The 12,873-nt window shown below is 39.2% G+C and overlaps 1 protein-coding gene across 1 annotated transcript in view; it reads right to left on the reverse strand.

The window, feature by feature from the left end:
- Window positions 1–8,101: 8,101 nt before the first annotated feature.
- The window catches only part of MS4A14 (membrane spanning 4-domains A14), a 28,113-nt gene continuing 23,341 nt past the window's right edge, over window positions 8,102–12,873 (reverse strand). Inside the window, exon 6 of the mRNA XM_008271890.5 lies at window positions 8,102–10,345. Coding sequence (XP_008270112.3) covers window positions 8,102–10,345 — 2,244 coding nt within the window. The remainder of the gene's footprint in view (window positions 10,346–12,873) is intronic.

Here is a 12,873-nt window from a genome sequence, read left to right on the forward strand (position 1 = left end):
ATTGAAAACATTTGACAAATTCAAGGATATCCCAAACCAAATATCATTCTTCTCAGATCAAGAAACAATGTATTAAGGCCGGCGCCGCGGCTCACTAGGCTAATCCTCCGCCTTGCGGCGCCGGCACACCGGGTTCTAGTCCCGGTCGGGGCGCCGGATTCTGTCCCGGTTGCCCCTCTTCCAGGCCAGCTCTCTGCTGTGGCCCAGGAGTGCAGTGGAGGATGGCCCAGGTGCTTGGGTCCTGCACCCCATGGGAGACCAGGAAAAGCACCTGGCTCCTGGCTCCTGGCTCCTGCCATCGGATCAGCGCGGTGCGCCGGCCGCAGCGCGCCGGCCGCGGCGGCCATTGGAGGGTGAACCAACGGCAAAGGAAGACCTTTCTCTCTGTCTCTCTCTCACTGTCCACTCTGCCTGTCAAAAAATAAAAAAAAAAAATAAAAAAAAAAATAAGAAACAATGTATTAAAAATTCATATGGAAACACAAGAGACCCAAAATAGTTAAAGCAATCTGAAACAGGAAAAACAAAGCTGATTTCAAGACATACTACAAGGAAGTTATCATCAAAACAGGCTGGTACTGGCACAAAAATAGACATATAGGCCAATGGAACAGAATAGAAACATCAGAAATTAATCCACATATTTACAGACAACTAATCTTTGACAATATTGCTAAGATGTTCCCTGGAGCAAGGACATCTCTTCAACAAATGGTGCTAGAAAAACTGGATCTTCACATGCAGAATTATGAAACCAGACCCCAACCTTATACCTAATATAAAAATCAACCCAAAATTATTCAAGGATATAAATCTACAACCTCATACCATCAAATTACTAGAGAAAAACATCAGAGAAACTCTGCAAGACATTGGCATAGGCAAAGTTTTATTAGATAAAACCCCAGAGGCACAAGCAATCAAAGCAAAACCAGACAAATGGGATTATATCAATCTAAGAGGCTTCTACACGGAAAAGTAGCACTCAACAAAGTGAAGAGGAAACCAACAGAATGGGAGAAAATATTTGCAAACTATGCAACTGATAAAGTATTAATATTCAGAATTTATAAAGATCTCAAGAAACAGAACAACAAGAAACAATCTAGTTAAGAAATGAACAAAGAACTTGTACAGGAAATTTTCGAAAGGTGAAATTGAAATGGCCAACAGACACATGAAAAATTGCTCAGGATCACTAGCCATCAGGGAAATGGAAATAAAAACCCAATGATGTGTCACCTCTTCCCAGTTAAAATGGCTCTTATACAGAAATCAATAAACGATGAACGCTGGTGAGGCTCTGAGGGAAAAGTACTCTAATACACTATTGGTGGTAATGTAAAGTAGTGTAGCCATTGTGGAAAGAGGTATGAAGATACCCCAGAAAGCTGAAAACAGACTTATCATATGACCCAGTCATCCCACTCCTGGGAATTTACCCAAGTGAAATTAAATCAGCATATGAAAGAGTAATATGTACTCCCAATGTTTATTGCAGCTCAATTCACAATAGCTAAGATATGGAATCAACCCAGATGTCCATCAACTGACAATTACATAAAAATCTGGTATATATACATGATAAAATACATCTGTCTTTTGCAACAAAATGTATGCAACTGGAGGCCATTATGCTTAGTTAAATAAACCAGAGCCAAAACCACAAATATCACATGCTTTCTCTGATTTGTGGTTGGTAATATATAGAACAAATATATATATTGAAATTGACATCTTGGGATATGATTAATGTTTATAGCCCTTTTCTGTATTCCTGTTGAACAGGTCTTTCCACTTTTAATTTATTGAACTCTTTATTTAGTGGAGCATTAAGCCTGTAATTATAAGATAAATTAAAATATGCAGAAGTTACAAAAGGAGGAAGAGAAGGGAGAGAGGGAGAGGAGAGAGGTATTATTATATTCTTGGAATTGTGACTGATCTACTTAAAATCTGTTCTTATATTAATTAATTTAAAACATTGTAAGATTTGTACAATGAAACTATGCTAAGAGAAGATTTTGAAAAAACTGGTGCAGAGTTTGGGGTTGTAAAGTACCATAAACAAAACAAGACACAATTACATAGGCAAGGAATAATAATAAGCTATGAAGTGGTTTGACTCTGGTAATGTATACAGTTGTGAAGACATAAACAAACATGTGTCTCTCTGACCAAAATTGTGTCACTATATTGAGATATTACTATATTGGGGGATGAAAAACATGCATATGTGTGGTGGTTGGGGTTGGAAAGAGTAAAGTGAGTTAAATTTTGATCTTCCATACTGAGACAGGTGCTTCACAACTTCTTTTTTTCACTTAGAGCATTCACTGAAAATATTTGCCTGGTGCATGGCTGCACTAGAGATATTTAGTGTTCCAGATGGGACTACTGTTATTAGACACAGGATTCCATTCATATGGGATGTCACCAAACAATGAGCCTCAAGCAGGAGGCTTTCTCAGAGGAAAGCTTTATTTATTTGTGACAAGGAGACAGTTGTAAGGTATAATTTCTGAAAAGATACTGCCTCTCTGATTAGCAGATTGCCAGAGCTTGAATAGCAATGGTTAGGGGAATGTCCAGGTTATAGAAAAGGGAGAAGAGTCCTTAATATTTGCAATATACATATTTTATATTTGTGTATTAAAAATTATGACTCAAATTGGTTTCTTGCACCTTGTTTGTTTCTTTCCTTGTTTGTGGTAGCCTGGTCCCCTCTAAGTACAACATTGCTGTATAAGGTTTCTTGGAGCATCTTCTGAAAAACAAGCTTGAGAAAGTAGATTCTTCGCCTGTGTTCCATTTTTACCTAAATCCTACACTCTTGATTACATTGCTTGCTATTTAAGATAATCTGGTATGACTAGTTGTCTCTTTATGTGCATATATAGATGTGATTATTGAAATCTTAAGACAGCTAATTTGGCTACATGTGTGACAAGGAAAGTTAATGTATTAAAAGGAAAATGATAGAGTCATACACCACATAATGATGTTTCAGTTAACGAAAGACTGCATATACAAAGGTGGACCCATAATGTTATAAAGAAGCTAAAAAGTTTCTATTACCTTTGTGACATTATAGCCAGTATAACATAAATACAGTACAAAGGGCGGCATCGTGACACTGTGGGTTAAGCCGCCACCTGCAACATTTGAGTCCCCCTGCTCCACTTCCAATCCTGTTCCCTGTTAATGTGCCTGGAAAAGCAGTAGAAGGTGGCCCATGTGCTTGGGCCCCCTGTACCCACGTGGGAGACCCAGATGAAGTTCTTTGTTCTTGCTTCAAACTGGCCCAGCCCAGCCATTGTAGCCATTTGGGGAGTGAACCAGTACATGGAGGATTCATTCTCTTTCTCTCTCTCTCTTTCTCTCTCTCTCTTTCTCTCCCTCTCTTCCTCTATCCCCCCTCAACTCTGCTTTACAAATGAAATAATCAAATTTTAAAAAGAAAAACTTCATTGCACAATGTATTACATGTTTGTGACATAATTAAACTTACTCGGCTGCCAATTGTATATAAGTATAGCACATACATCTATATAATACTTAATAAACAACTGTGCTGCTGGCTTATGTATTGAATATAATCTTATAGATTTAATATACTTTTTATCATTGTTTTAGAGTATTCCACCTCTACTTATAAAAAGCAGGTTTACTGTAAAGCAGGATACTGTGTTATGCTGGCAGAAGCCTCATCTATCTCATGTTTATCATGTGCCCTGATTGCATCAAGAGGGCACATCAAGTGATTGACCTACTCTATCTCAGTTTATGGACATATACTCCACAATGATCACACAATGAAGAAATTGACTAATGTCACATTTCTAAGAATGAATGTTGTTAAGTGATATATGACTGAACATTAAAATATATTGAATTATCCATTTCTTCTCCATTTATTCTCATTGATGATGTGATTAGAGGAGTTATGCCCCTAAAGAAATGTCCGTTCTCTAAGTCCCTGGACTGTGAACATAGTTATGGGGTATCATACCCGTGGATATTTTGTCTTCAATGGCAATAAACACTTTGCAGATAATTTTAAGGTTAGTAAATAAGGAGACTATATTGGATTATTTGAGTGGATCCAGTATAATAATATGGCTCCTTTAAAAGCAAATGTAGGAGAGGGAGTCATATTTGAATTTTGAGAAGGACTTCTTGACACCATTGCTGGGTTGCAGATTGTAGGGATCACAGGAGCAGAAATGCAGATGACATTTAGGACCTGAGAGCAGCTCCCTGTCAGCAAGAAAACAGGGACCTCAGGTCCTACAACTAAAAGTAACTGAATTCTTCCAACAGTGAATGAGTACAGAAGAGGAACCCGAGCCCCAGAAGTATAGCCCCAACCAGCCCTCTGATTTTAGCCAACTGATAAGTCTAAACAATTTTAAAAGGCTGTACTGGATTTCTGATCTACATAAACACATATAACAGATGTAATGTTTTAAGCAACTATATTCATGGTAATTTGTGATGCTTTAGTAGATAACTAATACAAGGGGATAAAGATAACATTTTTACTGTGTTGATCAAGATTTGACTTTTTCTTTAATGACTCCAACATTCAGAATATGCTAGCTTCTGTGATAAACAATCCCATGCTTTTCTTGCTTTACTACCATAAAAGATTTACATCTCTCATAGCTAACAATCTAATTGAACTTTTAACAATGAATTCAATCTATGTAGTGATTTATAGACCACGCTGTAATCTCTTGGGACTTAGCATCTTCTGCAGGTGTTTTTCAGAATCAAGCTTAGAAGTGATAAGCATCACTTTACTAACATTCAATTAAACAAAGGCATCTTCACAAACCTTGATGCAAAGGGCAAGGGGAGGTTCATCTAGCTTTTTGGTGTTTAATTTAGGAAGTGAAAGCGCATTTGGAAGCAGCCAGTTTTTTTCTTCCTACAGTCTTGGGATCTGAGGGTACAAGGTAATAACATCTGAGAATTGACATATTTTCCCAATTTTTACCAAAAATAAGACTAACATATTCTAGGAAAAACATTTGGAGCATGACAATATTTTGATATTGTATTCCCTTTAAGTAAATCACGAATGCTTTGCAACTCCACAGTCTTTTATATCCTGTCTTGTAAATAGGTACCTCACACATTCAAATTCCCTTATTTGCTTTTTTAAAATATTTATCTGTTTATTTGAAAGGCAGAGTTACTGAGAGAGAGAGAGAATCTTCTACCTACTGATTCACTCCTCAAATGGCCACACAACAGCCTGGGCAGGGTCAGGCCACAGCCAGAAACCAAGAGCTTGCTCTGGGTCTCTGATGTGGGTGCAAAGGACCAAATGCTCAGGCTGTTTTGCTTTGCCCTCCCAGGCACATCAGCAGGGATCTGGATCAGAAGTGGAGCAGCCAGGACATGATCTGGCTTCCATATGGTATGTCAGCATTGCAGGTGATAACTTTCTCTGCTATGTCACATTGCTGGCCACATCTTATTGGCTCTTAAACATAGTTGATTTTGTCAAGCTAGACCCAAACTCACCGATGGGAGAATAGTAAGTGTCTCAGAAAGGGGAGTGAGTGAGAGGGAAATGCATTTGAAAAAAAGAAAAGAGGGATTCTTTTCGATTGGAAAGATTACTGTGGACTCTTAAGAGACTGGAAGCTTCCGACCTGCTCCCTAGTATCTCCCTCAGAAGGACAGAAAGATCTCAAAAAGGACAGTTTTTTTCACATTCTCACCTTGCAGTTCTAGGTCATAGGTGTCTTGTTCCTTCGATTTGAGGTAAAGCCTCATGTTCCAAGTGTAATGTAAAAGCAACAAGTTCACAAACACATGGAGTCTATTTGAGCCGGGTCAGTGAATTTCCTGGAGGTTACTGGTATGGATTAGTCACTGATGACAGGAACTCTCTAATGTTTTGACACTATTTACAACCCCAAGCTCCTTGTACATGTGTATGTAAATGTATATGTGTATATGTTGGGTAGCTGTGGAACTGAAATAATGTGAATGACTGAATGGATTGGATTACCAGAGAATTTGTTAAGAAAATAATGTTTCCTGAATAGCTGACCTTGTAGATTGATAGGTAAGCCCAATAAATAAGCAACACGAAACATTTGATTATCTAGCTGAAACAAGAAGTGAGAATTATTATTGGGAAATTACAGTAGGCTGAATACAAGGTGGTGGCAGTTTAGGGACTGAAGGCTAATTCAAGAGTATCAAGCAATCTTGAGAAGCTCAGGAAACAAACCCTTAGTACAAAGGCAAAGGCAACAATGGGCATATAGCCAATATCTTTACCTCTGTATGTCAGCATCCTACTTGTCATAACTTCTCCACTCATCTCTGAGAGTCCAAGCTTTCCTTGGTGCCTTCAAAAATTATTTATTGGATGCCTATTTGGAGCAAGACTTTCCTGAATTCTGCAGAAGATACAAATATGACACAGTCTGAATCATTCACAAGAAGGTGAGGGAACTACAATAATGCATGTGATTTCACAAAAGAAGGAAATAGGGGACAGATTCCCTAGAAATGCCCATTTTAGAATTTTTTGAACCAGGAAGAGGAAAAAGTGGAAACCAACAGCAGTGATGAAAGCTTCAAAAATAAGGGAAGACTGCCAGTGCTGTAGTACACTTGGTTAATCCTCCGCCTGCAGCGCTGGCATCCCATATGGGTGCCGGGTTCTAGTCCCAGTTGCTCCTCTTCCAGTTCAGCTCTCTGCTGTGGCCCAGGAAGGCAGTGGAGGATGGCCCAGATGCTTGGGCCCCTGCACTCTTATGGGAGACCAGGAGGAAGCACCTGGCTCCTGACTTCGGATCAGTGCAGCACCAGCCGTAGCGGCCACTTGGGGGGTGAACCAACGGAAGGAAGACCTTTCTCTCTGTCTCTCTCTCTCTCTCTCTATGTCTCTACCTGTCAAATAAATAAAAAAAAGAAATAGGGGAAGACTGACAACTCCAAATGTATCAAAGAGATGGGAAAGATGTTTGAAAAAATGTGTTGAGGTTTGGAAGATGAAGTGTAACTGATGGCTTTGATAAATTAGAAGCAGTGAATGCAAATATTTGGAAGGAAGCTAGAGTTTCACTTAACACAGTTTTTCATACTTTCTATTATTACATCTGCATCTCTGCCCTTCCTGACCTATTTTCTTGTCTCAAAATGTGCTTTATTTCTCCCGCATCCATCAGAATCTGTAATTATTGACACATTATATCTTACTAGTAATTAAATAAACTTAGCATATATATATATATATACTCTCAACTTAAACTTAAGGAAAATAAATGAGATGACTGGAAATAGCAAAATATGTTAATAGTGGACATGATCAAATTGATTCTTTTGATTCTTGAGCGCTTAGAGAGCCTACATAGACTTCTCTCTAGTTGACTTTATGAATCCCAATAATATTCAAAGGAGAAGAGGAAGCCAAAATATGAGCACTATAGAGAAGTAGGTCCATTAAATATTAAGTTGTAAAATGGATTGGTGATCATAAATTGAAACACTAATTTTAATAACAGAAAGTTTATATTGGAGGGTTGATGTTTGGCTTACTGGCTAAGACAACGATTAAGACACCCATGTCTCTTAACAGAATGCCTGGGTACAGTGCGTAACTTTGGCTCCTGATTCTGGCTTCCTGATAATGCAGACCCTGGCGGGCAGCAGATGGTGACTCAGGTGGTTGGATCTCTGCCACTCACGCAGGGGGCCTGGACTGAGTTTCCAGCAACTGGCTTTGGCCTGGCCAGCCCTGGACACTATAGGCATTTGCAGAGTGAACCAGCAGATAGGCGCTCTATCTGTCTGTCTCTCTCTGCCTCACAAATAAAAACAAGTTTACATGTGAATTATCCCCCCACCAAACTCCACCAGAAAGTTCTAAACTAGTGTCAACATTTGTTTTGTTGCCGTTTTATTTTAATTAAGGACAAACTCTTTGAGTGTTCCACATGCCCTTAATTTTCTGGCGAAGTGAATTGGGTAACAACCACAGCAGAGAACATACATTAAAGGGGACTATTTTGATTTTCTCTCATTTGGTTCCATTATTGCTGGCTTTGTGACATTTAGTGGACTCTGCACGTTAGTCAGACTCTTCAGATTGCTGTTGATCTTTTGAATGACAAGAGGAGGAAAGGAAATTCAGATCTTCTTTATATGAATCTGAGCAAACTGAAGCATTCTGTTGCACATCTTGTTCTGAACCTATATTGGAAAAACAAGGTATATGTGTGTCTTGGGCTAAGCTTTGAGAAGAAGAAGGATGACAGTCTGGCTTCAAGTCCTCTGATTGCTGGTCCACTGGTTTTTGACTTCTATATTTCCTCTCCCCTTGTTTGATATCTCTTGCTTGCATGCTGCTTGTTTGTGTATCTTCTTGGAGTATAAATCTGAATAGAAAGTTTTGTTTGTTCTTATCTTGATTCTGACTGTTTTGACATAGCATATCTTGCAATTTCTGACCAAACCTGTATCTTGCTGTGGTGTGCTGAGTTTGGACTTCTGGGTGTAGAGTTTTCTGCTTCAGGGCTTCTTCCTCTAATCGATCTTGGATTTGCCCAGCCTGGGTTTCCCAGTTTAGGGAATGCTGCATTTCAAACTGCCATTCTTGCGATTTCCAGTCTCTGGTTTGCCAGTCTTGATATTGCTTGCCAGAAGATTTCCAGTTTTCAGTTGTCCAGTCTGGTGTCTCCTCTTCTGGAGATTGTGAGTCTTGGTGTTGCTGAATGTGGGATGCCCAGTATTGACATGGCTGCCTCGAAGCTTTCTCTGCCAGAGTTTTCTCTCCATCAGCTTGCCAGTTGGTGGGTGGTTCCCGTGGAGATTTTTCCTCTCGAACCTGCTGGTCTTCAGTTTGTTGATATTGAGTTTTTTCATTCGGGGATTGCTCCTTAGTGGCCAGTTGATCTTCAATTTGTATGTCTCTGGATTGTTCTTTTGAGAATCGTCCTACTTTGGCCTGCTGATCCTCAGCTTGCTGATCTGAGAGTTGCTCTGAGGTTTGAGTGTACTGGGTTTTCTTATTTATAGAATGCCTCTTCGGGGATAGCCAACCTTTGATTTGATGGTCTTTGGATTTTTGTTTTGTAGTTTGTGAGTCTTTGGGCTGCAGTTCTAAGGAAAGCCTCCTTGGAGACTGCCCACCTTTGGTTTGCCAGTCTGAGGAATGCCGTCTTGGGGATTTCTTGCCATGGAGTACTCCTTCATAGTTCCATTCTTGAGTTAGTTCCAGGACTTCTGATCGAATGTCCTGATATGATATTTGTGAAAGCTGAAGGTTTTCAGCTTGAATGTCCTGTGGTTGAAGATCTGGGGGTTGCTCAGGTAGGTGTTGTGTGTTAGGAATCTGCACAGTATGGGGTGTTAGTGCTTCATACAGTGCAACTTGTGCTGGTAGAGTTTGAGATGGTATATCTTGGGAAGGCGTGTATTGTGATGATGTATCTTGGGATTTGTTTTGAGATGTGTCTTGAGATGTCATGTTTTCAGATGCTGTATTTTGGGATGGTCTGTCATGGGATGGTATGCTTTGGGATTTTGTACTTTGGGTTTGTGTATCTTGGGATAGCGTATATGAATGTTGCGTTTCTTGGGACATTATATCCTGGTATAACGTGCTTTCTAATGGTGTGTCTTGGGATGACATATATACAGGTTGCACATATTGGGCTATTGTATCTTGGGATGGTATATCTTGGGAGGGTAAGTCATCAGATGTCAAGTCATAAGACTGTATAATATGGGATGATGGAGATTTATAGGACATGGCTTGTGCTTGTTGGCCTTGCAGTAGCAAAGCTTGGGATGGCAAATCATCAGGTGGTAAAGCTTGGAGGTCTTGTACAGAATCAATTAGAAAATCTTGGAATGAGAAGTCTTTATCCTGCAGCGGCTGAGTTTGCATTTGGGGGGATTTTGCCATAGTATATTCTTTAACTACTTTTTTGAATTTTCCAGTTTTAGAATCTGGCTTAGTGTATGTAGCATAATCTGAGATCCTTTGCTCTGATATGGGAGGCAATTGTTTTTGTGCAATGTCTTCCTCCAAATATTTAAAAGATATAGGGATATTCTGGTGTTGTCCATGCGGCACAGAAGCAGAAGTGCTTTCATAATTATCCCTACCAGTATTACATGGTTGGGAACCAGAAGGAATTCTTGAGACTTTCAACTTATAGAAAGCATAGCTTCCAAAGAAAAAAATCTCTGTTTTTGTTGCATCAGTACTTGTAGATGCTTCTTGAAGCTCAAATTTTAGTTGAACATTTTCCTCTGGAGCAGGTTGTTCACTATTTTGCATAACATCTTCAGGCAAGAAAAATACAACCTATAAAATCAAGGGGTAGGAGAGACATTAATATGACAGAATCATATTTGATGTTGTTTGTGTAACACCAAAATATTTTTATCTCTGACTTAAGACAGTAGATATATAAGACAGGAAATAACATCTAGTTGAAGAATCAAAAAGCAAGTGTGAATCTAGCCTTTGCTATCATTAATTGGCATTATTTTGGGCAAGTCTTTACCCCTTATCTCAAATATTGAATAAGTAATTTGATTAATATTTTTCAAATATTGTCCCTGTAATTAATATTATAAAGCTTCTAAGACATTTTAAGTCACCCAGTCAACATTCATGTATTCAGATTTAATCTATAATATTTTATTGACAAATAGAAAAACTAAGTATTAAAAATCAAAAATAGTCAGAAATGATTTTCTCTTAAGGTGTTCACAATTACAGGTAAATGAACATATAAGAAGATAATTATAGGGCCAGCGCAGCGGCTCACTAAGCTAATCTTCCGCCTGAGGTGCTGGCACCCCAGATTCTAGTCCAGGTCAGGGCACTGGATTCTGTCCCAGTTGCTCCTCTTCCAGGGCCAGCTCTCTGCTGTTGCCTGGGTGTGCAGTGGAGGATGGCCCAAGTGCTTGGGCCCTGCACCCGCATGGGAGACCAGGAGGAAGCACCTGGCTCCTGGCTTCAGATCTGTGCAGTGCGCCAGCTGCAACACGCCAGCCGTAGCGGCCACTTGGGGGGTGAACCAACGGAAAAGGGAAGACCTTTCTCTCTGTCTCTCTCTCTCTCTCTCTCTCTCTCACTGTCTTAACTCTGCTTGTCAAAAAAAAAAAAAAAGTAAAAGAAGATAATTATAATGATACAATCCAGCAAATTCTATTGTAGAAATAGGTAATAAGTGGTTTATGGAAACTGAAGAGTATCTAATTCTGAGTGACTCAGGAAATGCCTCACAGAGGAGTTTACATTTGATCTATGTCTTGATGAAAAAGTAGTAATTCCTCAAGTATAAAAAGTGAGATAGCTGGTGCCACGGCTCAATAGGCTAATCCTCCACCTGTGGCGCCGGCACACCGGGTTCTAGTCCCGATCGGGGCACCGGATTCTGTCCCAGTTGCCCCTCTTCCAGTCCAGCTCTCTGCTGTGGCCCAGGAGTGCAGTGGAGGATGGCCCTTGGGCCTTGCACCCGCATGGGAGACCAGGAGAGGCACCTGTCTCCTGGCTTCGGATCAGTACGGTGCAGCCATTGGAGGGTGAACCAATGGAAAAAAGGAAGGCATTTCTCTCTCTCTCTCTCCCTCTCTCTCACTGTCCACTCTGCCTGTCAAAAAAATAAATAAAAATCAATAAATAAAAAAAGAAAAAAGAAGTGAGATGAAGTAAGACAGGAGTCAAAATCCAGGCAGAGGAAACAGAACAGAATGCTAGGTTTTGGTGCAGCATGGTAAGATAGCAGATGCTGAGCAGTTGGGTATTGGTAGATGACATGCTAAGCTAGGAAACATGCACTTGCCTTTACAGACAAGGAAGATCTATTGGGGTTTTTAAACAACTCAGTGACAGCATCTGATGCAACCTTTAGTCAGTCCTTTGCATTCTCTCTCATTAAATTTTAGGTATTTGTCATTAGTAAAACCTACTGATTTATAGCAACCTATGACCTTTTTGAGCTCATTCATTGAGTAGGAATAGATCACTAGTTATATTCGATGAAGTGATTGGAACTCAGTGATTAAATTAATTAATCATGCTCACCTAGCTGGTTAATTGCATAGGTTAACAATCTTCGTCTCCTCTTAAATTATATGTCACTTTTCACCCTCTTAATTTGTTTTCCACACCTACATTTTATCCCCATTGGAGGAATACCTATGGTTGGTACTTCATAAAGTGTGTGGAAAAAGGGAATTAAAAGATAATGTTTATTTTGGTGCAAAAAACCTTGGAAATTCATGAATATGAGGGGTCTTCAAAAGTTCTTGAAGATGAGTCTTTCAAAAATGTGTATGATTTCAAATTATTTTGTATCAGTTTAAATTTATCTTTTAATTCCATTTTCCACAAACGTTTTGAAGCACCTTTTTCTTTATGAGAAGATGTATGGTGCTTGGGAGAGATTTCTGTATTTCAACACATCCTCAAAATTTTCTTTCCTTTGAGTTGTAAATTTATTAACTTCTTCAAAGAAGGATGTGGAGGCATGAGTTTTAGTTTTTCTGAATATTCACCCTCAAATACTATAATTCTAAATTTCCTAATATTTAATGATAACAGATAACAGGCAATATTCTAAAGTCATCCCAAGTAATAGTTGTAGTATCTCAATGAGGTTATTATCCTTGCCTTACAAATGAGATAACTGAGGTTCTGAGCTATTATGGAACAAGACCAGTGCCACAAAACTGTTCTTTTGTGAAGCTAGTATTTATAAAGTGCAGATTCCTCTCTTTGTTTTCTTGTGATAACCATGTTAGTTGTACCACACTCTAGGGTGGTTATGAGTGAAAACCATATTAAATAATGCTTTTATGCAAAGTAGAATTTTTTTTAAG

The sequence above is a fragment of the Oryctolagus cuniculus genome, chromosome 1 (genome assembly GCF_051225735.1).
Source record: "Oryctolagus cuniculus isolate XC-2025 breed Fujian yellow rabbit chromosome 1, ASM5122573v1, whole genome shotgun sequence".
Classification (NCBI taxonomy): domain Eukaryota; kingdom Metazoa; phylum Chordata; class Mammalia; order Lagomorpha; family Leporidae; genus Oryctolagus; species Oryctolagus cuniculus.